The sequence below is a fragment of the Uloborus diversus genome, chromosome 1 (genome assembly GCF_026930045.1).
Source record: "Uloborus diversus isolate 005 chromosome 1, Udiv.v.3.1, whole genome shotgun sequence".
Taxonomy (NCBI): domain Eukaryota; kingdom Metazoa; phylum Arthropoda; class Arachnida; order Araneae; family Uloboridae; genus Uloborus; species Uloborus diversus.
In genome coordinates this window covers 177,086,519-177,114,407 of record NC_072731.1, presented here as the reverse complement: position 1 = coordinate 177,114,407, position 27,889 = coordinate 177,086,519, and the positions used below count along the sequence as shown (strand labels likewise).

Below are 27,889 nucleotides of genomic sequence, written 5' to 3'. Positions count from 1 at the left end.
GTTTTCTTAACCAGTTTTGAAACTCTGTATGTATGTGTGAATATATATCGTAGATACGTACAATCCTCAACTGAATTTACCTTTTTATGCAACTGAAGCAAATTCAGGATATTACTAATATTCTAAGAGGGCATTTATTAAATGATCATTTAATTACGTAGGCTGAGTAATTATTACTATTTTAAGAAGCATTTTTAGAAGTACTTTTCTATGGTATTGAGTGATTCTGCCGTAGGCAGGTAAAGGTCAGTAGCAGTAAATTTTTCATTTTTGTCATCTGATGTACGTTAGCTTTATTGTACAATCTGTCCACAGCAGAATTGTCAGAATCATATTCTTAGGAAGAAACTTCTTTCTATTACTTTTTTTCTAATTTCTGCTCAAAAACATGTCTTCAACTTTTTCTGCCTTAAAACATTAAATTGGCATTATGCTGCTATTGCTAAAGCATTAATTTAAATATACATTTTTTTTTTTTCAGAATATGAGAATTAAAAATTTTAAAGTAACTGTAGGGCTCAGAAACTTTTATCATAACTTTATATGTCCTCACACAAAACATCACAGCAGTTTAAAATTAGTTTATTGTTGACATCGGCCTTGACAACCTTAGTCTTTACATTAAAATGATGCCTTAGAATTTAAGGGGTCACAGTACCTTTCAAACAATTTTTTTTAATGTAAATAAATTTTATATTTCTCTGAAACCATAACATGCATTTGCATACTTATTTCGTAATCAATAATTTATTTTCAAAATTAAAAAATATTGCCTACATTTTTTAAAAACACAAAAATTGAGAAAAAATTCAATTTTTTAAAATCCCTAAGATTTTTTTATTTTTGCACTAATTTAAAAAAGTTTTTTGCTAAACGATCACTATCATCATCTCTAAAAATCTGTGCATTCATTTGCTTATGAGTTTATTAGAAAATTTTCTGTGAATAATTATGTAAAAAAATCAAAGTTTTTTTTTTAATTTGATTTTTAAAGGTTTAACAATCCCTAAACATTTGAGTAATCTATAAAATGCTTATCCAATGCACAGTTTTGTCAAAGATGTTATCCCAGTTGCAAAAAGTATTACTTTAAAGCTCTATCTTTAATAGAAAAAAATCCTTAGGGATTCTAATGACATAAAAACACAAAAAAAACATCATCGAAAAAAAGCAATTTAAAGTTTTTCTTTTGCATAAGAACACATAGCGAGCATAGCCTAAAACCACTCATAACTTTTTAAATATTTGAACTAAAGCAATGAAACTTTTCTCCTGTGTTCAGAATAGTTTTTAGTTTTGAAATAAGCAATAAAAAAAATTTTTGATCGTTTCAACATTTTTGAGATACTGTAACCCCTTAAAAAAAGACAAAAAGCAAGATATGAAATAAAAATCGAGGTTCGTGAAAAACTGTATTAATCCCCTCAGCGAAACTTACAAGTAACGTTTGTGTTTTCTCCTCAAATTTGACTGTAAGTTCTGTATCTCAGAGTCAGAAGGGCGTCAGAAACATTATGATAATTTCACATGAGAGAGGAAAAAAACTTTTTTTCTGGCCGGCGCATGCAAAGAATGGGATGCTCGCTTTTACCCCTAGTAAAAAATTAAAAAGGTTTTTTTTTTTTTTTTTTTTGAGAATTACTTTTACACTAGTCGACCCGTGCGGAACTCCGCACTGTGCTTCGAATCATTTCATAAGGCATTTCGCTATTTAAAAATTTCAAAGGAAGAACATTATGAAGAAGAACCGACAAAAAGTAAACGGAAAAAAGTAAGCGCACAAGAGAAGGCATGTAATTTGAAGACATCAGTAACAAAACTTCGTTAAATACAACGTTGTGATAATTTGATCATCGCTCACATTTGGTTGCACGTATTTTCAAAGCAAACATAAATATCATTAAAAGTGTGACTGAGTAGTGACTCGTGAAAAAACAGGTTGTCGCAATGCCCATGTGAGCATCTGACGGGAAAAAAGAAACATTAAAGAGATAATTATTGGCACGGTTTCGAATTGGCGCCATTCTGATTAACAGCACGACACTCCAACAAACCTAGAAATTGCGCCTTCCTTTTCGAATGCTATTCATTGAAAGAATGCGTAGTAAAAAACAGCAAAAAAGCTTTTTTTTTTTTTTTTTGCGAAAAAAAAAATAAGATCATGCGTCTATGTTTTGTCATTAGCCAGCATGATACGATTTAAAATTATTCGTAAAGCATGGAATTTGATTAAAGAATGACGAAGATCTCACGTAGTGATTGAAACAAACATTCCGTTTTTTAAGTGTAATTTTTCGAACGTAGATAAAATGTATTTTTTTTTTCAGCAGAAAGCAGAGGAGTAGAAAATGATTTCTTACTAATGAAGTTGATAATAATTTTAATGTTTTATATCGTATTCGCGAGAATAAAAAAATTAAAGGTTTACTGGGTGAAACTCGTAGTTTCAATTTGGCGTAGTATTTTTTAATTTGTGCAAAAGGTCGAACACTGCTATTACGAAAATCTGCATTTCAGCATACAATGAAAATGTTTTTCTGAACAAAAAGGATTCTCTTGAGGTAAATCTAATACTTTTTTATGCTTACATTATGCTTAGTGGTCTGGATGGAGTCAAAGCTTTAAAAAAAAGGAAGAACACCCTTCGATTAACAATCAACTTATTCGAATGATAACTGTAGCCTGCATAAAGAAGTCGAAAAACCAAATAGCATTCCCATTGCATTTATTTTATTACACGTGTTATCTGCTGTATGTTATGAGTACATGTAATGTGTAACATTAATCTAAATTTACTATTATGTTGGACAGCTCAAGCTTGCCCGAAGTTCAGTTGGTTTACAGCCGAACGCTCTACCGAAAAATAAACTTATCAATTTAACCGAACAACTAAGTCCAGTGCTTTTAAGCTTTATTAAAAAAAAAAAGAAAAGAAAAAGAAAGAAACACACACACACACACACAGGTTAATTTTTTTTTCTTGCCGAAAACGACGTAAAAAATTGGAAAATTGTATTAGAACTTTGATTTTAAAAAAAAAATCTGCATAAGAACTTCAGGCTGCATCAAGGTTTTGCAACAGCAAGGGGCGTTTCCGAAAACTTGATTTTTCGACCGTAAGTCTATTTTTCGTCATTAGTATTCGTGATAAGTTTTAAAATGAGAGGAAATAATATATAAGATAAGATATTGAAGAGAAATATTTTTATTTTTGAAAATTTTTACAATTTGTTACCGCAGGCTGCTTGAACCGTTATAACTTAGATGGCAGCACGTGTTCATCATTTAACAGCACGGTTAAAATACAAAATAATTTTAACTAAGTTCTTTTCTAGGATATTTGTTTTTTACAAAAAGAAGAAAAAAAATGTAGTTTACCCTTCAAATTGAGGTAGTATTTTTTTTATTTGTACAAAGAGTCAAAAACTGATTAGCACAATCTATATTTCAATGTACAAGTTATTATTCTTTTCTTAACAAAAAACAATTCCATTGCAGTCTGAAATCTTAAATCTGATACTTATATTTTAGTTTACATTATGCTTTAATTTTCTTACTGAAGCTAAAGCTTTAAAAACAAACAAAAAAAAAGCCTTACTTTGCAGAAGTAATTTAGCACCACTTTGCATCAAGTTTTCTTAACAGCAAGGAGCGTTTCTTCCCTTTTTATTCTATTCCCTCATTGTTATTAAGTGTTCATGTAATGCGTGATATTTCTCAAATTTTTTGATGCAGATTGTCCGGACGTGGGCCCGAACACTCATTCTCTTGGTTACCAGTCGAACGCTCTGCCGATAAAGCTATTCAGCTCTGTCGGTCGCCGTGCAAGTTAAAGTTATAAATATAACCGAAAACCTCATTCTGGTTCTTTAAAACAGGTTTTTTGGCAGAAAAAAAAACAATTTTTAGACCGTGGGTCTACTTTTCGTCAGTAGCCTGCACGATAAGCTTTAAAATAAGGTGTAAATGAAAGAAACCGATCAAGAATTGAAGAAGATCTCGCGTAGAAACCAAAAACAGGCTACAGAAATAATATGTAAGGATGACCACATGACTCGATGCGTAATAGGGCATACAATTCACTAATAAAGGGTAAATCACAATTTTTGAACCCACGTCAGTCTCGCTCTGAGGTACAGAGTTTATTAAACCAGCTGAAAGATAAAGTAAGAAATAACAGCGTCAAAAAACACAAATTGCAGATTTTCGCAGACACTTTTTTCGGCGTTACAAGGAACGCCTTTTTCAATGCATTAAAGTAATGAGCTTATGGATGAAAAGACATCCGACAAAAGCCAAGAGCTAGATAAGCAATCAGCTTAAAAGATAAAAATAGCGGATTAACCAAACACTAACGAGAAAATTATAAATTAAATTTGGCTTTTGCCGGAAGTCTTTTCACCCATAAGCTAATTACTTTTTGCATTGAAAAAGGCGTTAATTGTAACGCCGAAACACGTGTCTGCGGAAATCTGCAATTTGTGCTTCTTGACGTTGTTATTTCTTACTTTATTTTTCAGCACAAAGGTATTTATTTATCTCAGCTGAAAGAGTTTGCTGAGAACACCTTAGACTGATAAACAAATCCAACGTGGAGAAGAAGAAACTTTCAATGAAAATCTCAAGCCTTTCTTTCTGAATTGCAACAAGTAAACACTTTTTAAGAGCAAGAAAAACGAGCTGTACTTACTAAAAGTTTATAAATTATAATACGAGTAATATGATTGGCGTAAACTTGGTGTTTTACTGCTATGTTATGGGAATGGATTTAATATAACATAAGATTTTTAAAAATATATTAATGACAAAACAATTATTCTTAAACAGATTCTCCAATAGAACAACAATTTGAATAACTTATCGAATGTAGGAAAAAAACAAACATTTCCTACCGCCGTCTTAAATAAGCATTTCAAACATCAGATTTGCTCTAACGTCAGAGAAAATACACTTCACATCCATCACTGTTATTATTTTGAAAAAAAAAGTAATTTAAAAATGATTGATAATGGTTTTTCTGAAGCTGTTAGTTTACCATGTCCCAGGAAAATCGTTTTTCTAGAAAATGATGTCTGCATTTGTTTACCGTTTCCAACGTTTCTAAATAGAGAGGCAAAAGTAGAATCCTAAAGATTATTTCTATGATGCAACAGATTTGAATCTTCTTTTTAACAGATGCTTTTGAAGTATCAAATAATCTTATAAATATAATATAAATCACATTACATTATGTAGCGTGAAGTAACTTATTTCTGACTCTGTACCTAAAGATCATGGGCAAAAGTTTGTTCATTATTTAAAAGCATATAACTACTTTAGTTTAATGTCGTATACTAGTAACACCGTTAAAAGAAAGCAACCGGATACATTTAAATTATCGTACTTCCTTGCTCTATTGATTAATAAATTGTCAGCTTTTTATGAAAAGTTAAGAATATGATCCTTTATGCTGCATGATATTTAATGGAAATAGCGACACTTGATTGATCGTATTTCTTAGTTAACAACAGCATGCTATATAGTTAACAACATGCAATGTACCAGACAGCCCAGTTATCACATCCTGAGACTGCTGTTTCGTTCTTATTAAAACTCCTCAGTCCTCAGTCAGAAATAGTGAATAACCGAGCCGGAGGCTAAATATTTTTATTGCGTTCATATTTCCGATGACAACATTCATTACATTTTTCTCACTTAATTTTCTTGCTTTATTAGTATACTGAGAAATTTTGCGACCCATAGCATTACAACCACAACATTTAATGTGCTATTTTGAAGAGCTTGTTTGCGAAAGAGCTAGCGATGATTTTGTTTTTCCGTCATATTTCTAATTATTTTGGACCTTTTGTACTCGCTTTTTTAAGATGAAATCTCATACTAATCTAGTTTACTTACTAAATCAGTTACTCTTTTTAACTTTGGCAATACATCAACAAAATTATCTCTACAAGTCGAACCGCTCCATGCTGCGGACACTCGCTGGTGAGGTGAAATAAATCACTTTATCTACCAGTTTGTTGGCACTCTGCTTCAATGGGATGGCATCTGCTTCCTGCTCGGTTATTCACTATTCCTGACTGAGGAGTTCTAATAAGAACGAAACTAGTCTGATAATGTGATAACCGGACTGTCTGAGATGTTGCATGTGGTTCTGCCTTAGGGGCGGTAACTTACAAATAAATATAGTTAACAAGTTGTGCTTTATAGATAGATAAGAACTACAAAGCAGTAGTTCCCTTGTAATTTATGGTTTTCCTCTACACAAATAAAAAAAATATGTAAAATAGTTTTATAATTTCTTGATTTGCGTTCCCATTATGAGACTTCTTTGTAGATTTTGTGCTGTTATTTTAACATTTTTTTTATACAAAACCATGAAAAACATAATTTTATGGATAGTTTTAATGATATTTGAATAAATAGTTCGGTTTAATGTGAGACAGCATTTAAAATTGTTTTTATTGTTTTTTGTACTTTTTTGAATACTTTACACAACTAACATTTTTTAAAGAAACATAAACCTTGCTTCATCTACTATGACTGTTTTACAATCTTTACGAGAATAAAGATGATTTCTTATTTCCATAGACAAGTAGAAATTTTATATCATTGAGTAACTACTTTATAGTAACTACTTTAAACATGAAAGTACACTTTTGTTTTGTATGAAAATGCTGAAGACCCATCTTTGAAATCACTTGTAAAATGGGATACACATTATCAGATAACTATTTTTGCCTTTAGAAGAGTTATATATAGTTAAATTGGAAGGAAAACGAGCTGATGTGTGCCTCACATGACTTCCTTTTACTTCAATTTAATGTCATTTTCCCATTATTGGTATTTGTAATGTGATTCAATAGTTTACTCTCAAAATATCACCAACAGTGACCGAATTAAAACCAGATTCAAAAAAAAAAATTATCTTTACTAATAATAAAGCAGTAAGTCTCTCTGTCCGGAGGATGTCTGTAGGATGTCCGTAGGATGTCTGTGACGCGCATAGCGCCTAAACCGTTCGGCCGATTTTCATGAAATTTGGCACAAAGTTAGTATGTAGCATGGGGATGTGCACCTCGAAGCGATTTTTCGAAAATTCGATGTGGTTTTTTTTTATTCAAATTTTAAGAAAAAAAAACTATCATAAATTACGAAATTATCATAACGTGGAATCGTACCATGGGCGCAAGCCAATGGGTGAGATACGAAATTATCATAACGTGGAACTGTAACGTCGGTACAAGCCAATTGTCGAGAAAATTCACCATACATTATTTGTAAATATATACAAGCGAACCAAAAGACCTTTAATTTTTCTATTACGGGCGAAGCCGTGCGGGTGCCACTAGTCTTTAATAAAGCTGAAAGTCTCTCTGTCCGGAGAATGTCTGGATGTCTGTAGGATATCTGTAGGATGTCCGTAGGATGTCTGTGACGCGTATAGCGCTAGACCGTTAGGCCGATTTTCATGAAATTTGGCACAAAGTTAGTATGTAGCATGGAGGTGTGCACCTCGAAGCGATTTTTCGAAAATTCGATTTTGTTCTTTTTCTATTCCAATTTTAAGAAAAAAATATCATAAGATGGACGAATAAATTACGAAATTATCATAACGTGGAACCGTAACATGGACACAAGCCAATTGGCGAGATACGAAATTATCATAACGTGGAACCGTAACGTGGGCACAAGCCAATTGGCGAGAAAATTCACTACACATCATTTGTAAATATACAGGCGAACCAAAAGACCTTTTAATTTGCTATTACGGGCGAAGCCGTGCGGGTACCACTAGTAAAAAATAAATTTGAATTTTGGCTTCTTGAATTCAAATCATGTTTTTCGCAATCACGAGTGTGTGTGCAGGCGTGAGTGTGTGTGTGCAGGCGTGAGTGTGTGTGTGCAGGCATGAGTGTGTGTGTGCAGGCATGAGTGTGCGTGTTTGTGCAGGTGTGTGTATGTATGTGTGTGTTTGCAGACTTGTGTATGTATGCGTATGAGTGTAGGCTATGGGCGCAACCTGGAGACTGTTTTCGCTAGAGGAGCGCCATCGTGAGGAGCCGGTCGACGGTGATGCTGCAGAGGGTGCTGGTGGGAAAATAAAATGATAGGACGCTAAAACAGTCAAATGAGAGCAATAAGCAATCGTGTTTGCTCAAAAAAAAATCGCCAAATTGGTCATCAAGTTAGCGACAAAACTTGGCGACCAAAAGACTGGTGATATATCGCCAAGTGTCCGCCAAATTGTAACACCTCTTGAGTTTACATCGAAATTAACAATGATTTCCCTCCAAAAAGAAAACTCGTTGTAACAAACTCGGGAATCGTCAAAATGGATATTTCGCGTGTCGCTATACGTTCTTAGGCACTTATCCACGTGCGGTCGAGTTGAAAAAAAAACTTAACATTCATTCGGGGGTGAGCAAAATGCAAATTGATGTCGATTTTTGAGTGAAAATTTTCTCGTGAATACAATACTTCCTTTTTTGTAAAAGAAAGTAAAGATATTAGTACAAGAAAACTACGGGGGTAAAAGCAATGAAAATTTTTTCGGTCCAACATTCCCATTGTTTGACTTTTATTTTTGATTTTTGAATTGTAACAGAACAATGTGCGATGATAATTGTAGTTTGCTTTATTGTGCTTTTTTTTTCTTTTTTTTCTTTTTTTTTTTTTTTTTTTTTTTTTTTTTTTTTTTTTTTTTTTTTAGCAGACAATGTTTTGTCCGTCGATTTAACGATTCATTTTCCAAAATACCGTGTTGTGTACTACGGAAAATGCGTTGCATTCCATAATCGCTGATGTAGCCCTATTCTTCCAAGAAGTCTGATATAGCTGTTCCGGATACGTCTAAGTCATCAAATTTTAACCCACAAAATATACCACTACTTTTAAAACTTACTTATAACTTTTAAAAATAATTTTTATCGCAAAAAAAAACAGTATTTTCAAGTGACGATTCAATAGCTTGTGTCTTATGTTGATAAGGCGACTTATCCTACAACCAATTAAGTTATTTACAGAAATGTAAATTGTATTCTCTATTACCCTCCTCTCATCTGTGCATTAGTATTGTAAAATGGTGTATTGCCAAAATAGTTCACATTTATGACAAGTTTTAATTAATTCATTGCTTTGTTTGGGCGATGATATCACACTCACATTCTAAAGCACTGTGTAATTTTGACATCATTATTACATCAATAATGAGCTGTATCATAAGCTGGTAGAAACATTGATGATAATTTTGTTTCAAGAAGAGTATAACTCTATTTATAGAAATGTTAATGACGTTTCCTAATACCCTCCCTCATCTGTGTAACTTTCACGTTAAGGGTCCCTTGTTTCTAAAGCGAATTTTATGTTTCCACACTTCTTGCGTCTATAACGTACGTTAATCAATACTTATCCAACTTTGCTATTAAAAATTAAAAATTATTATTACAAATCCAGAAGCAAAAATAAGAAAGAAAAAAAAATTCTAAAGACGGAAGACTAATGCACTTTTAATTTGCATAGAAGTTTTTATTTTACCGATGCAATTTATAAATATCCTATTGAATGAAATGCCGCGCTTTAATTAAACAGCCTGAAGCTAAACCACTTAGCGAGCAGTCACATAAATCATCTTTGATTTAAAAAATAAAAATAAAAGTTAGATTCTGTGCTTTAGATGAGGTTGTCATTTTGTCGCTCTGGGGAGAAGGTTCTAAAATTAGTATTTCTGGAAAATCTGCCATATGCTGAATTTTTCAAGCTTTTGAATTTTTCAAATGAAATTAAATTGAAGTAGTCGTTATTTTTTAACTGCTTCAAAAACTACTTTTTAATTCTCATGCTAATATCCATGATATGTCGTAGAAAACAAAAGGAAAATGTTAAGTTAGTATTAAACCCAAACGGTTTTAATTTGCCCTTATGTTGGCGGAAAATAAATGCACTCAGTAGCTTTTTGCTGTCTAAAGCATGATGCTTAGCTTTCCTTTCAATCATTTAACTAATAAACAAACTAAAGTGGCGACTGATTTACAATAGAAACTGTACAGCTCTGACTGTATCGAAGTTACCTTGAGTTTCAACTACCAAACTATATGATAAGTGCTACTCGTTTTATGAAATGTCAATACCTGTTTCAACTTATGTTGCTCATGATGTTGCAGGGACCTGAATTGCTGATCAATAAAACGTCATAATACTGAACATATAAATACACAGCTTTGCTTACAGAGTATTTACAAAATGTGTATACAGGGTGTCTCCTCTCAGTTAAACGTTTCAGAGCTCCTAAGATGGGAATGGTGCATCCTGACGACTCGAAATCGTATAGCAGTGTGGGGTCGGAAATGCTTTCCCGGCCCGAGAAATTTGAGGTTTGTCAGGAATATTCCAGACTGTTCGGACTTCCATGCGACGAAGATATGAGGTGTGCTATTGTAACCGGTTGATACGACTTTAAACATCTACTTGGACCCATGTACCTTTTGCTTTTTTACGAGTATTATTAAAAGGATTTTTCACTCACGGTGTCTTACTTTATGGTGCTTCTGTCTACATCTCCGCTTCAGGAAAGCATTTCTGGCCCCGCATTGTTGTATGATTTCGAGTCATCAGGATGCTTCGTACCTCTTTTAGGAACGTTTAACTAAGATAACCTGTATAAGAAACGGTGTCCTTAGGTAAGTGATGAATCTAACCTTAAACATTGCTTGATGTACTACTTCGACAAAGATGGCAGCGAAAAATGGAATAGCATGAATCAAATTTATTGGAAGGATGCAACTGATGACAGCAGATGTGGTAGTTTTGGAATATCGGAGAAAAGAGACTGAAATTTAAAATCAGGCAAAGTGAGACGGTCTTTTACTAGTCGCAGGAGAGAACGTTTTATCAAGTGATGGAAAACCGTTTAAAGTAAAGGTTTGGTCTTAAAAATATTTCATCGGATAATATTTTTGGGGGGTAATTAAAGAAACGTTATGTATCAACCAGCTTCTGATCTTCCGTACTTATTCCTCTATAGTTATTTTAATATTCTGCAAAAATAATATTTTAATATATGTATTTATTGTAGTCATTTACGTACACAGCTATTTGCATTTTGAATCAACATAGTAGTTACAAAATCTTTCCATTATACACGAGTAACAGTACTTGGGAAATATCTGCTTGTAATAACAGTAATTGCTTTAAAAATGCTTCATGAGATATTTAATTTTTTTCATAAAAGACGTATAAATGAAATATTACCATGTGGTAATCAGTTTCTGAGTATTTGTATTTTTCCCTCTATGTTGTTGTATATATTTTATAAATGTAAATATATAACTATTTTGAACTAATATAGTTGCTATATATTATTAAATTCAATCATTATTCATTGAAAAATTCGTTTTTTACTTCTTAGAATTAATATTAATTTATTATATTATTAATATTAATCATGATTCTTTCTCTCTTCTACAATTTTTTGAAGACAAACTTTAAAGTAAATGAATAACAGTAATTTCTCTTTCAAATCAGGAAAAGATTTTTTGTAGTAGTTTACGAATTTAATGACTCAAATAGATTACCATTTTCTTCTAATAAAATTATTTTAAATTGTAGTCAAACTTGGTTTAGTTTCATAATAATTATCGTTTGAAATCACTCATGATCAAGTTTTGTTTTTCCATTTTATTCGAATTCAAAATAATTCTCGTAAAATATGGGTGAGACACTAGTATCAAAAAAGGTAAATTAAGACACGAAGACTTATTTTTTTTTATTTTTTCCAAATTATGCTTTTATGTCCAAAAATAGGAGCGAAGCAATGCCATTTCCTATTGAAATCGTCTTAAAGTGCTCCGCGAGTGCTTCCAGAGCTACGTCACCAATTTCATTCCCCCACAACCTGTTTCGGGAGATGGTCCAACCCTAGTCTCCTCTTCTAAAGACCCTGCAAAGAACTAATGTGCCGCCACTCAAGAGTAATTTGCATATTTCGACTAATCTTTAACGTCTATATAAATCTTTCTTTAAATTTATATGCCAAGTTCGAATTTAAAAAAAGGGGGGAGGGAACAGAAGAATGATCTTATAAAAAGGAAAACATTTTTTATCGTAAGAAACTCCTTTTAGGTACAATTTATATCTTTGAAGAAAGTAATAGATACCGAAATTTGCTAATCGTAAAAACGCATTTTATAGTCTTTCTTCGGTGACATCAGAGAAGGGACGGAGGAAGGGGAGGTGTCAGGGGTTCAGGGGAGGAGGATTGTTCCAAGAAAATTATCGAAATTGGCGTATGAAAAATATTTTTAGTTAATCTTCAGTTGTGTTTGGTTGCAAGGACAAAAGAGTCAAGTATAATCAAGGTGCATGGAAAAATTTTCAAAATTGACGTCAAATATCGCAATTTGAGGCGTTGGGTGAATACAATGTTGCAGTTCTTTCCTAAAATTCTTTCAAAATTGAAATCAATTCGAAGCTATTTTTTAAGACCGTAGCTTAGGAAGAATCGGTGTTCTTCCCGAAAAATCACCGAAACTGAAATTTTAAACCCGCAATTTTGGGTTACCTTTGTCGACGTTGCAAGAGGGAGGGAGATTCAATCGTCTCCCATCGAAAGATTTCGAAATATAAGTTTGAAACGCAAATTTAGGCCATCTTTGGTGACGGTAGGGGATCTGGCGGCTATCCTCCGGTAATTTCTCGGCACTATTTTTTCAGAAACCCGTTTTTGGCTAAATTTGAAAACAATAGGGGAAACGTGAAAATATTCCGAACCAAAATATTTTTCGGAACTGAAATCCATTATAGGTTATTTTTGGGAAGGAAGGATTTTGGGACTCTTAAGCGGATATTTCTAAAATCGCAATTTTATATTATCTTTGGTGACGTTAACAAAACTGGGAAGCTTCTACGGATCTTTCGAATATTTTTCAACATTAATGTCTGAAAAATATAACTATAGACTTTTGTCCACCTCATCTCGACGATTGATGGATATGCCCTAGCCTCTGTGAAAAGTTACATAAGCCTGGCAGTTCTTCTCCGAAATTCTTTAGAAATATAAGTCCCAAAATCATATTTTAAGCATTGTTAGATAACGATGGGACTAAGAGCGGGCGGGAGTTCAGAGTGCCCTCACGAACTGTGTTTTTGAAACTGAAGTCAATTTCAGGGTAGTTAGGCAGGAAGCTGTGGCTCAACGGAACCGTCTAAAAACGAAATTTTCAGGTATAAAGAATGCGTTGGAGAAAAGGGGGATCCGGGGTCTTTCCCCAAAAGTTCTTGAAACTGATTTTTTGAAAACGCAATTTTAGTTTGTTTTTCAACACGTTAAGTGAGAGGGGGTGGAATTAGCGTCTTCTCTAAAGACGCTAATTGAGACTGTCTTTGGTAGTAACGTTTGTGAATGGATTTCGGGGTCCGCCACTGCAAAAATTTCGAAAAATGCCAAAGAAATTTTATATGACGTTTGATGATAGGAAGGGCTGTCGTCTGAAAACACGTTTTGGATTTTGGAGCCAACATTTTAAGGCTATGTTTGATTAAGTTAAGGTGGAAGAGGTGGATAACAGACTTAATTGGGTCCTTAAGATCGATGGTTCAACCAGCGAAATTTTCCGAAAGTAAAGTCCTAGAAACGCAATTTTAAGCTTTCTTTAGTTTCGTCAAGGCATCCTTTTGGATCTTCATTTTGGAGCTACATTTAAATTTGCTTCCGGGAGCAAGGGTCCCTGTAATCCTACCTGATCTGAAACCGGGCAGTTCATTCAAGATTTTAATCAGAAAAATTGTCGTAAAGGGGGAAAAGTTCAACATTTTAGTTCGTCATTCACATATGTTACTCTGAAGGGAGTCGCAATTTTCCACTTCCTCTCCAAGCATCCACGATTGTTAAACACAGTGTTTGTTACATAATTTGTTGTTTGAAATGCTTGCGAGAGTATCTAATCAGAATAGCTTTTTTTAAATAAATAAAATATGTCTTCAGTGTTTAGGTCTATAAAAGCTTGGGGGGCAAACATTAGTGACCGCCTTCGGTGCTCCTTTTAGACGGCACCAATTCATGCTTCTGAAGGGGGTCTTTCCCCTCCCCTGTATCCATGTCTGATTACCTGGTTCTGTCACAAACTTTGCAACCAAATGAAGCATGTGTGTTAAGAGTAGATATTAATAGACAATAAACCAACACAATGTTCCCTAACATTCTATTTCTCTTAAACTATGCTATGCTGTAGGGGAAATCGACACATACTTTGTCAATTGAACATTTAAAAATCAGCATATTCATTTCACTTATTATAAGCTATCTTGCGGCGCACACTCTGCACACCTGCTAGGATCGGCCCTGCGTGCGTGTTTTCTGGCAGCAGAGAATGTCCCGTTAGATGTCAATGAGATTATTTTGCCAATATCCACCTAATATGGAAGCTACTGCAAATTTTATAGAAGACTATATTATTGAACTGCCCTGGCCGGCTAACAATAAATATAACAGAATTATAGACACGTATGATAACGGAAAATTTTTCGTTTCATGCAAACTTTGCTCGTTAAGCAAAAGTCTCTCGGTATTAATGCCGTCGGGACATGCAGTCGAATCAGATCTTACACGAGCGATGCGTTCCAAAACTCCTCACGTAAGTTGATCTTTCACGTTGAGGAAAAGGGTACCTATACGATTTTTAATGAACTTACCAATCATTTTTAACTCTTGAAAACACCCTTCAAACTGTTTTATTCCATTTCTTAACTTCACATTACCGAGTTTAAACATAGAGAACTGAAAAGTTACTGTACTTAAATATAGCTGTGTTATTGAATAAAAATACTGTTAGGATGCACAAAAGCAATAGGAAAGAATGGCAGAAAATGAAATAGTACGGGAGACTGTTGACCTTGACCATGGTGTACCTTGCGCCATGCACTCTAATAAGCTAGCGCTTTTACCTAGCTTTTACCTACCCAACTGATTGACCATTATATCTATTGCCTATCTCTCGGTAGTGTCTTCAACATTTAGTCTTTACTTTTTACGTAGCTGTTAAGTTAGGGTAGCCACTTTTGTATAAACATGCACCCTCGTGTACCTTGAAACCAAGCTCCATTTTATACCTCGAACCACTGTCACCTTTTCCGCGCAACTTACCATCTAAAACAGCAACATGCTATTTTTACTAATTTTGCCTAAAAACATGAAAAAATGGCATTTCTTCGAAACTTCAACTCAATTGCGGCAGATCAAGAAATTTTCGGAAAAAATTCAAATTTTTTATGGCACCTTTTCCGCACTACCACACCCTACTTCCACCTTACTGTACAGTACAGTACTATTTTAGTGCTGCATTTTATAATTGCTACATACTATACGTACCACTTCTAAAACGTTTTGGTTTTCAAAAAAAAAAAACGAATGTGTGACTTTTATGGTTTTTAGTTATTAGAACTTAATTTCAAGCCTTTTTGCATAAGTAAAAAAATATTTCGGATTACAAAAAATATTTTTCTTTCTTTGCTAATTTTTCACAAAATTTATGTAATTTGGTCCATGGCACATGATGCTCGTGTACCTTGAGACAGACTCTTGTACTTGCTTTCAAGTTTATTGGACCCACTTTCATTCAACTTTCTTAAATGCCTAGTAATGGTTGACCTGCTCACTTTGAATACTTTTTCGGCCTTTCTTAAAGTCATTTTTTTTTGTCAGGGTCATTACTTCTTCCTGCTTCTATAGCATTTTGCAATGCCTCAACATCTACTGGATCCCTCTTGATACCAGCTTTACTTCGAGGCATAATGAAATCCTTTCTTAAAAAAAAAAAAAAAAAAAACAATCACTACAACCTATTGTATCTATTGTACCTTGATCAGTGGTCAGTGGCGGATCCAGACTATGGATTTGGGAGGAGAACTTTTTTAGCAATTATGTTTATGAGGGGGAGGGGAGGGGGCATATGAAATTACTCATTAAAGAAAATAAACATAAAATTTGAGTTTGACAACATACCCTCTGCATCTTAACGCTTTTTGTAAAAAAAATAATTTTGCTTTATAAATTCTGCAAGTGTAATTCTCAGAAAATAACTTAAAAACCGTTTTATTCCTTGTTGTATTTTTATTGCTGTATTTATATTTTAATCTTAAAATTTTCAACAACTGATAGGGAGGGGGGGAGGGGAGAATTCGGGGGTTCTCCTCTGGAAAAAAATGGAATAATCGTCCTAAGAACGCAGTTTTAGACGTTGTCTGATGATGTTACGGGGAGGAAAGGTTCGAGGGGCTTATTTTAGATATTGAAGTTTTAAAAACGCGATTATAGACGATATTTGTTGAAGGTAAAGGTAAGAGGTGGGACTTTTGGCGATTGCCCCGGATCGATTTTTTTGTAGAGTAGATCTAAAGCGATCACCCCTCCACCCAATCTTTTGAAATTAAAGTTCTTAAAACGGAGTTACAGAATAAATTTGAGGATATTACGAGCAGGGCTGCGGAGTTGGAAGAAAAATGGCCTACTCCGACTCCAGGATTTTGAAACGTCTGACTCCCGCTTATTTATATTTTATTTTTTTCAAATCGCGTTGTATTTTATTGTAAACCTAAGATGCATACAACGTTAAAAATTCAATTTGAAAATCAAATTATCCAATAGTTGCGATTTCTAAAGTAAGATTACTTAAAAATCCCATTAAAAAAAAGAAAGAAAGAAAAGGAATTACTTGATACCCTATAATGTTTAACAAATTGTTGTTGATCAAATCCTGTGCTTTCAATTTTTGAAAGAATAGAGATGAGTGAGAGAAATAGTTTTGAGTCAAAAAAAAAAAATGTTTGCTAAGTCAAAAAACTTTTCTTGAGAAGGGGCGGTCCCCCCTCCTCCAGGGTGACACCTCAACTTAATTTCAGAGTTTATAAAAAATGAAATAATTTAATTCTGAAAAATTTACACAATAATAAATCTTTAATTTCATCTTAAAAATTTCAGCAAAAATATTGCACATTACCGCGGAGAGAGTTCTGGTACATGTACGTCTTGAGCAAATTTTACAGAAAATGCGGAGATATACAGCTTTGTACGAATAGCTTTTACTATGCCAACATTTCTTGGCTCAATTTTTAATTTTAATTTTATTGGCAGCTTCAGAATTAACCTTAATATGAAGATTTTAGGATTAACTACAATTGTTGAGTGTTGTAACCAATAAATCATGTACTAATTTTATTTTGTACTTTTCAGTGATAACCAAGATTTCTTACATTAAAGTCTTTAGATTGAAAAAAAAAAAAACATTTTTATTTTATCGTATCTTTTGGATTTGCGCTTTCGTGCCAGCACTTATTTGAATTGACCAAGCACCCTCAGAAGTTTCCCGACTTGCTCAAGGGACATATACATTCCTTTTTACTATTTTATAACTGAGATCGAGGTAAAAAAGATTTTATTATTTTTATTTGAAAGTGATTACTTAGAAAATGATAGGCAACAAAACTTTTTTTGACAATTGCTGTCCGTTAAATAATGTTAGAAAATAAACAAACTAGGAGACAGCGTAGGTAGCTGGTAGCTGTTACAGAAAGTTTGATAAACAATGAAGCCAACTGGTTGCCACAATGGCAGTTATTTTCTTATTAGTAGGCCTTTATACATGTAATTAAATTAATTGGTAGTCAGTTTTAAAAAAAAAAATACAAGGATTGTCAGTGAAAATTAAAGAAAAAAAAGAAACCCGCAGTCGGAGTCAGCATGTTTTCGAACGATTCCGACTCCGACTCCCTTACTCCAAAATCATTCCGACTCCGACTCTTCGACTGCGACTCCGACTCCACACTCCTGGTCACGAGCAGTGGGGTTCTGGAGCTCTTCCCAAAAAAATGTTTCGAAATTGAAGTCCTAGGAAACGAAGTTTTAAGCGATATTCAGTGACGAAGGATTTAAACGCTCTCCTTCTTAAATTTTTCGAAATTGTAATTTTTTCATTTTTAGATTTTCTACGAAAGCATTCGGGCCCTAAGTCGGGAAATTTTTCGTAATTGACGTCTTAAAAATGTGAAGATTGACCATATTTTGTAACGTTAAGGTTTCGGAATTTTTTCAAATTTAAAGTTCCAAAAATGCAATATTAAAATATTCACGATGTTTTTTGAATGCGAAATGTTTTGTAGTTCTTCTTTGGATGTCTCTCGAAATTGAAGCCCTGAAAACGAGATTTGAGACACTCTTTAAAGGTTTCGGCTGGGGAAAGGGGACTTCCAAAGCGAAGCATTATGAAGGCTTTCTTATTTTTACACCGACTAGAAAAGAGAAAAAAAAAAAGGGTGGGGGCGGAGGGGATGTAATTAACTGATCTACAAGCCGCCACGATTGAAAAATTTAATTTTAAGGCTCTTTTCAAAAGAAATTCAGATTTTTTTCTCGACATTCTTTTTTTCACTTTATTAAAATGACTTCGTTTTCCCAAGGTCCGTTCGATTATTATCTTTAATTATAAGAGATGTTTTTAAAAAACATTCTAATCAGCCTTCTGGGGGGAGGGGGCATGGACTCTGTGTTCCACCCCCTCTGGTTGCGTCACTGAATTGTAGAAGCTTTAAATTTTATGATCAACTCTACACCAAATGAATACAAAAGATAGTTTAAACAGGTTTGTGTTCAAAAAGACTTATTTTGAAAGATTACTACTGGAAAACAGATGCAAAAAGCAAGTACAAAAATTTGGGAGATTGGAAATGGCCAGGATAACTGGAACTACGACAGGGAAGCTGTATTGTGCCATATCTATGAGCCTTTAAGTACGAAGAAAAATAATTATTCAGTCCCCGAACTCGAATTTAAGAGTGATGTGCAAAATTACTGTTACAGGGTTTAAAAACAGTGCTTCTACTTCTGTTCAATTATTTTCAAAATAGGAGATTTTCCTTTAAAATAAATATGTTTTCTAAAATGTCCTAAATATATTAGTTTTAAAGAATAGATTTTTTTCAGGAATAAAATGATGCAAAGTTAATGAGTTTAAAATTAAAAGTGACTGAAACATGGTCATTATTGAAATGCTTTCAAAACGAGCGTTTAAGCGCAGCAGGGGGAGGGGGAATTAAGTAGGCACGAAAAAACTTTGATACGTACAAGAAATATAACGTTTGAAAAGTTAAAATCTGTTTTACTACTTATCCCCAACTGTTTTGAGATTTTATGAAAAAGGTAAGAGCTGTTTTCTAAAACCAATAGAAAATACACATTTTCAACAAAATCCCTTTCGTAATTTAGCGATTTATTGAGTGAATACAATTTTTGCTGAAAAATTCATATTGAAGAATATATTTTTAGGAATTAAATAGTTTAATATTGAGATGCATTTCAAGGAAACAGTGACCAAGATATGCTCATAATCAAAAACGCGCGAAAAACCAACTTGGGGAAGAGGGGGAGGTACGGGACCAAAATGGAAGAGGGACTTTTGAGCTTATGCTCCTTTCATTGGTACTAATTATGAACAAAAATCACTATGTCCCTAATTTCTTCCGACAGAAACCTTTTATTGAGTGGTGAAAGAAATCTTCTAGTGCGTTAGCAAGTTGGTGCTTGCCATCTTGTCGCGCGTTCTTTGCGTTAAGTTGACTGTATATAATTCCATATATGTACATACCTTTGGAAAGCTTAGGAATTGCTCTTAAAACTGCATATATATTTTTTCAAATAATGAATATTAGACGTGAGAAGCCCCCAAGCTTACATCAATAAAAACGAAAAATGATAAAAAATGACGTAATTGCTCAAATTACAAAAAAAAAAAAAATGATTGTATAAAATTTTTTTATGGTAATCTCTCATTTGCCACATTATAACGATTAAAAATATGTTAAGTTTAAAAGATTTTAATAACATTTAACGGAGATAAAGGTGTTTGTTTAAAAACCTATAATTTTACACTTAAGGGGAGCTAGGGGGGTAAGCTCAAGGGGGAGAGGCGGGGACTTTTGGAATAATACTCCCCTCTGTAGGTGCCAACACCGGGCAAAAATTCAGCTTGTCCCTAATTTGTTGCGACATTAGGTCATTTTTGACCTTTATTGACTGGGCTATAATTTACACGGCATTGATGGAAGAAGTAAAAAAGGCTGCAACTTCCTTAAAAAGTGAAATATTGAAGTTTTCCACAGTGTTGTCATACAAGTTAACTAAATTGTGGAATCTTTTCAGACTTGTAAGAATTTGCATAGTAGGAAAACATCATTTTCCCCACCGTGCCCCTTGTCCCACTGTACCCCGGTCTCCCCTATGTACGTTGAGCGAAGCTAATCGATAAATAAAGAATTATACTTTTAGTATGTAAGCGTTATTTTTATCAAGCATGATTTTAACATTAAACGAGTTGATGTGTGCATCACATGACTTCCTTTTACTCCATTTTAATGTCATTTCCCTATTACTGGCAATTTTAATGTGATTCAATAGTTTACTTTCTAAATATCACCAACAGTGGCCAAATTGAAATCAGATTAAAAAAAAAAATCGCCAACTTTGTCTCCAAGTTGGTGACAAAACTTGGTGAAAAAAACACTGGCGATATATCGCCAAGTGTGCGCCAAATTATAAAACCACTCGAGTTTACATCGAAATTAGCAATGATTTCCCCCCAAAAAAGAGTAAAAGACCTCTTTAAAAACACCCGAATGCAACCAAAAGGGGGAGGTGCACAACTAGAACTCATTAGGAGTCTACGTACCAAATTTCAACTTTCTAGGACAAACCGTTCTTGAGTTATGCGAGATACATACACATATACGCACATACATACGTGCATACAGACGTCACGAGAAAACTCGTTGTAATTAACTCAGGAATCGTGAAAATGGATATTTCGCGTGTCTATACGTTCTTAGGCCCTTATCCACGTGTAGTCGAGTCGAAAAAAAAAAAAAAAAAAAAAAAAAAAACTCAAAATTCATTCGGGGGTTAGTAAAAGGGAAATTAAGGTCGATTTTTGAGTGAAATTTTTTTTTGCGAATACAATACTTCCTTTTTTGTAAAAGGAAGTAAAGTGATCACACAAGAGTTTTCGTAAATTGGTGCATTTTTGAAAGATATTGTATTTCTCAACAAAATATCTTAATTTTTTTTTTCGTGCGGACAGAATGAATGCCAAAATTTGAGAAATATGAAGTATAGTAATAGTAGTTTTGTACATGAAAGCATTTATGCTCAGATACCAGATTATACGAATGAGGACTATATACTAGATTTTATACATGGAAATACTTTTCCGGGTGTAGTGATTCGGAGAGTCTAAAATACTTCAGTCGATAGATTTACAGTAGAAATGTTGTACAGATCCAATTCAGGGACATGTAACACTACCATAAAATGCAAATTACACTTTGTAACAAAGAGCAAGAAATATGATTTGTTACTTCTATGAGAAAAATCGGAAGCAATTTTTATGGGTCAGTAATACAGTTGTCACGATCCTGTTAATATGAAGCAAGATTAATTCCTATAAAAGTTTCTTAATCGATGGATGCATTTAATTTTGTTCTAAGATATTCATTGATTTGACCGTTACTTAAGAAATTTGCTTCTTTAAAAGCGTAAAAACATAAAACATTAAATTTGCTTCATACATTTTGTTTAATTCCCATTATTGCACAAAAAACTTCTGTCCCTTTTTACACTTTTTTGATTCACAAATATCAATTAAATTGCTCCAGCAACATTCCACATTCCATTTAAGTAAATATCATTTAGTTGTTTTTTTCTCCATCTGATCATCAAACACATCAGCTTTTTATCATCTCAAAGTAAAAAAAAAAACACATTATTAGTAGAAGCAGTTTCCGCTTTAAGAATTAAATTCAAACGGAGGAAAAAAACTGACTAATGATTCTTTTGGTGATAAAATATTGACAATTAAACTGACGTTTTGAATTGTTGAGTAAGAAGAATCAAATGTAGTCTAGAGCTAAAAATGCACTTACGTTTTCTTTACTTTTATTGTATTTGTGTATTTGGTGATCTTACATTAAGTAAACGAGTACTTTTTAATTCTGAAGAACTTTTTAAAGAAGTTCTGGTGTTTCTTTTGAAATTTCGTCAACGTTAGTGGTTTTTGAAGCACTTGTTGTGAGAAGTTGTGCGGCTGAGTGAAATGAAGGAAAAAAAATCGACTTAAAAATGCGTTCTACCTGCTCATGCGCAGAACTTTGTTGATAAAACATCGTTGAACAATTTAACTGTAGCGAAGCCTCCGTGGCGCATCCAGCGCGTTCGGCTGTTTACCGTTCTTAAAACCGCTAATTACCGTCGTTCTCCAAATTTAAACTACCAATCACGCGATTCAAATCCCACCGGGAGAGTGACATTTAAAAATTTTTTTACACATCTTACATTTTTAAACACTTTTAGATGTCGTATCTACTTGTAAAAATACTGCAATCAACGTCTTTGAACCTGTACAAAAGCATTTCATGAATAGGTTTTATTTTAAACTAGTGGTACCCGCACGGCTTTGCCCGTAGTAGAGAATTAAAATCTCATTTGGTTTGCCTGCATGTTTACAAAAAATGGATGATGAATTTCTTGCCAATTGGCTATGTTAATTTGCTCGCCCATGGTCGCATATGCTGCCGTGCAAAGCACATAAGTCGTATCTGTACTTTTTATCAAAATTGAGTTACGGTCACCAGATGATTCTTTGCTACATATTTGGCCTAAATACAATGTTTAATGGTCACTTGTAAATCAGAAATATTTTTCAAAAATTTTTGAAAAAGTTGCATTTGAATCAAATACACTATGGCGCAAAGCTTTAAACGGCAATTTCTCATTTTGAACTGTTCAGATGCAGATGCGACTTTTGAGCTTAGCACTGCAGTATGGTAGTTTTCTCGTCCACGTTATGCTAATTTGCTAGTCCACGTTATGGTAATTTGCTTGGTAAAATTTTCTTGAAATTGGAACAGAAAAAGAACAAAATTGAATTTTCAAAAAATCGCTTCGATGTGCACTGCATACCCCCATGCTACGAACTAATTCTGTGTCTAATTTTATGAAAATCGGCCGAACGGACTTGGCGCTATGAGCGTCACAGACATCCAGACATCAGGACATCCAGGCAGAGATCCAGACTTTCAGCTTTTTTATTAGTAAAGAATATTTTTTAATTTTTTGTTATAAAAATGGCAGTCACGGAACTGGCTGGCAGAAGCTATGCTTCTATGCTTTTATTGAATAACATTAGCTTATAATATTGAAGTTACATTGAAACAGCAAATCGAATTAAGTTTCAATTAATTCAGTTAAACTAAATCAATTTCAACATTATCAGCTTACTAGCTGAACTTGAAAAACATAAATACTTTGTTTTTACTTTCTTCTATATCTAATATATAGAAGAAAGTATTGGATTCGTGCAAATTTTCGAATTTCGAATTTTGACGGATTCGAACGTTTTGAGGTGTGCTGAGTCCATTTCGATTATTTTTGGAAAATGTCTGTCTATCTGTGTGTGTGTATGTATGTGTGTCCGTGTGTGTGTGTGTCGCGTCTGTGTGTGACCAGTTTTTTGTGGCCGCTCTACAGCAAAAACTACCGCATGAAATCGAACGAAATTTTGTGACACATATATGTGCCCCTATGTGAACTTGTGCCCATTGGTTTTTGGCGCGAATTCCTCCAATGGGGGGGGAGCAATGGGACGTTTTTTGAGTTACGCGTGCTTGCTATTCCTCAGGAAGTAACTGGCGGAATCAAACAAAATTTGGTTCATATGTTGCCATTAACAGGAACAGGTGCTAATTCAATTTTAGTGTCAATAACTCAAACGAGGGTTGAGATATAGAACGTTTTTTGTCGTCAATTGTGACTGCTGTATCTCAAGAAATAATGAACGGAATCAAAGAAAAATTTATTGACAAGTAGCCCCTAGAGGGTATAAGTGCTGACTCTATTTTGGTGTCAATAGCTGAAAAGGGGGTGACGCAATCGAACGTTCTTTTTTTGATTGTGAGTTCCGTATCTCAAGAAGTAATGCTACCTTCTGGATGAAATTTGGAATAAATGTCAATCCATATGTAAACAGGCGTTGGTTCAATTTTGGCGCCAATTGCTCCATGGGGGGCTTTTTTTGTGCGAATAAAAATAGCTTTATAAATGCAGCAATAAGAAAGATAAATTGTAATAGACTGATGTCTGCCTATTTCGCGTGATTTTAACTGTTGGAAATTAACCAGAAAATCTCGATGATTTAAAATTTTTAACTGTTGCCATCTTGCGTTTGTCAACAAATAAAATATTTGTAATTAATTCAAGCAAGGCTTTAAAAATAACTTTCAATTTTCGCTCTTTCCTTTGCTTTTGTAATAATTCAGACATTGGGATGGTCGTCAAGTTTTTGCATGTGTAATTTTGTTTTTGTTGGGAATATTGCTTCCTCGTCAAGCATGGGGAGGGATCAGAAAAAAAAAAAAAAAGAAAAACATAGAAGAAAGTTTCGTGATAGCCACAACATACTAGTTTTACTTCAACAACCTGTCATTCTTCTGAAAGGGCGATAAGTTCCAATCTCTTCTTCTGTATGGTCCCTTACAACTTTGAACTGGAATATCTCCTTGAGTTTTGATCGCACAAATGTCAAGGTTTTGTGCCACTAATAGTTTCCGATGGAGATTTTTTCTCTAAATACTAGTTAGGGGACCTAGGGCCCGCATAAAAAGTTAAATTATGTATTTTTTTACTCATTTTTATTTTTGCTTCAAACTTTCAATATCTTAACTCTGCATCTGATTTTAAACATTTTTGCAATTGGATCATTGGATGCATACATCTAGGACTAACGGTTACGAAAATAAAGGTCTTGCATGTTAAAACGGAACATGCTGTATATACACTATACGACCAAAAGTATTTGGACACTTTCAAAAATTCACATTTTTACGGATTTCTTGAGTAATAAAAGACCAATTGCTCTGTAATTTTTTTCACATATAAAATATACACTTGCTGTCATTTTCCAATAACAATTAAGTCTGCCATTTATTTAGGGGACCAGCAACAAGTTGAGAAAAGGAAAAAAGGTCTTTGATCATTTTTCATTGTAAATAGCTGGGAATAAGCTATTAATTTCAGAAATAAGTTAAAAGTCTTTAGAAGATTTATTTATATATTTTCATGAAAGCATCTTTATATCCACGGAAATATAAGCATTTCTTTCAAAAATGCAAATTATTTTGAAGGTTTTCGACTCATATCACGCAGTTTTTCGTCAAACGTTACTAAACTTTCAGAATATTTGACAGCATATTAGAGAAACATAATAATAAAATCTGAAGTTAAAAGATTGAAAATTTAATGAAATATGAACGTTTAAAGCAATTAATTTTTCACTGCACATGCACGAAAGATAGCAATTTATAACTTTATAATATGATTCTTGGATAAGCGACGAATGGTAAGGGGGCTGTTTGCAAACTGGCAACACTTTCCTGCTATCGTTGCAGAGTGATTCATGAAACGAACGGATTATTTGCGAACGATCCCTCACGATTCATGGTCTAGCCAAAAATTATTAAAAATCGGCTCATAGATCGCTGATAACTTTTTAGATTTTAAAGATATCAAGGTGGAATTTTTAAAAAAAGATGTAGGATATATATTTGGGCTTCTGGTTATGAAGGTTATAAATTGCTATCTTTCACGCATGCGCAGTGAAAAATTACTTGCTTTGAACGTTCATATTTCATTAAATTTTCAATATTTAAACTTTAAATTTTATTATGTTCCTCTGGTATGCTGTCAAATACTCTGAAAGTTTAATAACGTTTGACGGAAAACTCTGGGTGATATGAGCCGAAAACTCCTTCAAAAAAAAAAAAAACATTTTTGAAAAGAAATGCTTGTATCTACGTGGGTATAAGAAATACTTTCACGAAAATATAAAAATAAATTCCAGACAGGTTTTTAACTTATTTCTGAAATTTATAGCTTAATCCCAGCTATTTACAATGAAAAATGATCAAAAACCTTTTTTTGTTTCCTCAATTTGTTGTTCGTCCCCTAAATGAATAGTAGACTTAATTTTTGTCGGAAAATGGTGGCTGGAGTATACTTTTTATGTGAAAAAAATTTCAGAGCAATTGGTCTTTTATTTCTCTAGAAATCTGTAAAAATGTGAATTTTTGAAAGTGTCCCAATACTTTTGGTCATACAGTGCATGTATATTAGGGTGGGCCGAAAAACCCCGATTTTCGAAATCGGTTTGCGGATAGGGCGGAATTTTGGCCAAATGGCTTCAACATGACGTAAAAAAAATTTCAGCTCGATCACTTAACTCCTTCTGCTGCCGCCGGAGCCCTAAAATTTGGTAAAAATGACCAAAAACTAGGATTTTTTGACAAGTTTTAAAATTAATTGGTTTCCTTAAATTGGTTTGCGGATAGGGCGGAATTTTGGTCAAATGGCTTCAGCATGACGTAAAAAAAATTTCAGCTCGATCACTTAACTCCTTCTGCTGCCGCCAGAGCCCTAAAATTTGGTAAAAATGACTGAAAACGGGAATTTTTTTGACAATTTAAAAAAAGTTGCTAAGAATGTTGCTAAAATAATTATAGTGCTTAAAAAAGAAGAAAATATGGTAAAGTTAGTATAAATAGTATTTATAAATATATTTTGTCATAAAATCCTCAAAAAAATTTTGAAAAATTACTAAAATAGGCAAAAAGTAACATTACAGTTCGCAGTGCGAAACTTATTTAATATTTATTTTCAATTAGTGTTTACATACCATTTATATTTATACGTCTGCAAGGAGGCTTGAGTTAACAGCTGAGGCGAGCTTTTTACTCCGGTGAAGTGACGTATGAACTCTTTGATATAAATTGTGGCATTTTCTTTCGCGATTTTAAAGTGGCGAGCACAAATCCGTGCCTTGCGTCTGATCCACACACAAAAGACGCAGCTTCTGTTACTAACTTCACCATCCTTTCTACACTCTGAGTATGAGATGGATAACACATGATGTTACTGGTTTCTTCAGGAAAAGCAGACATCTGTATGTTGTGTTTGATCTCTTCTATGCTCAGATGTTTCGTGAGAGGAGGCAGTGGCGGCGCTAGGCGTCGGCGACGTCGGCGACTGCCGACGGCCTCGCGCAGATAGGGCCTCGCAAAATTCTCAGAAGTAAATTCTCAAAAGTTTTAAGAAATTTCCATGTTTTCAATTGAAGCTCTTATTAAATGCAACAGACACAAAAGTAATCAAAATAGTGCGTACAGCGGAGACTGCACAGAGTCAGCCTCAGCAAATGCAGGGCCCAATTCTGTCGGGGCCTGAAGTTAAACAATTCCGTAGCTACAGCTTATTGATCAGCTAACTCTATTCCCCTCACCCCCGTCCTATTTCTTTTCTTTTTCTCTTGTTTCCTAAGTTTATCTAAAATAAGGAAATATTCAAAATGCTGCTCTTCCGAATACACACCCCTCCTCCACCACCCTACACACACACCCCTCCATACACACGCACACCGAAAGCATTATAGAGCATCTGAAATTTCGTTTCCAGATCGCGATATTTTCAGCTTAAAGCCCTCAAACACTAAACAATATCGAAAATCGCTTAAAATTGTGTTTTTGTAGCTTGAATTTCAAAAATTACCGAGCCTAATATTACAAAATATGGCCTTACAATCGCATTTTAAGGCTTGAATTTCAGAAAATGTTCGGGCAAGGGTCCCCATACCGCCTTTCTTTTATACCATTAGCAATTAGGTTTATTAAACTACATTAACAAAAAGTTTAAGTGGACTGGCTCCTGAATATAAAATATTGCTAAAGTTTTTAGGACCATAATTTTTAAAAATTTTCGAAGGTAGAGCTCCTTTCCTTCCCGTAAATCTTTAAAATTTGTCTAAAATTC

At 33.8% G+C, this 27,889-nt stretch overlaps 1 protein-coding gene across 1 annotated transcript in view; it reads left to right on the top strand.

The window, feature by feature from the left end:
- Positions 1 to 4,577, top strand: part of LOC129217308 (ATP-dependent RNA helicase DHX33-like) — a 63,681-nt gene extending 59,104 nt beyond the window's left edge. Inside the window, exon 17 of the mRNA XM_054851588.1 lies at positions 4,521 to 4,577. Coding sequence (XP_054707563.1) covers positions 4,521 to 4,577 — 57 coding nt within the window. The remainder of the gene's footprint in view (positions 1 to 4,520) is intronic.
- The last annotated feature ends 23,312 nt before the right edge of the window (positions 4,578 to 27,889 follow it).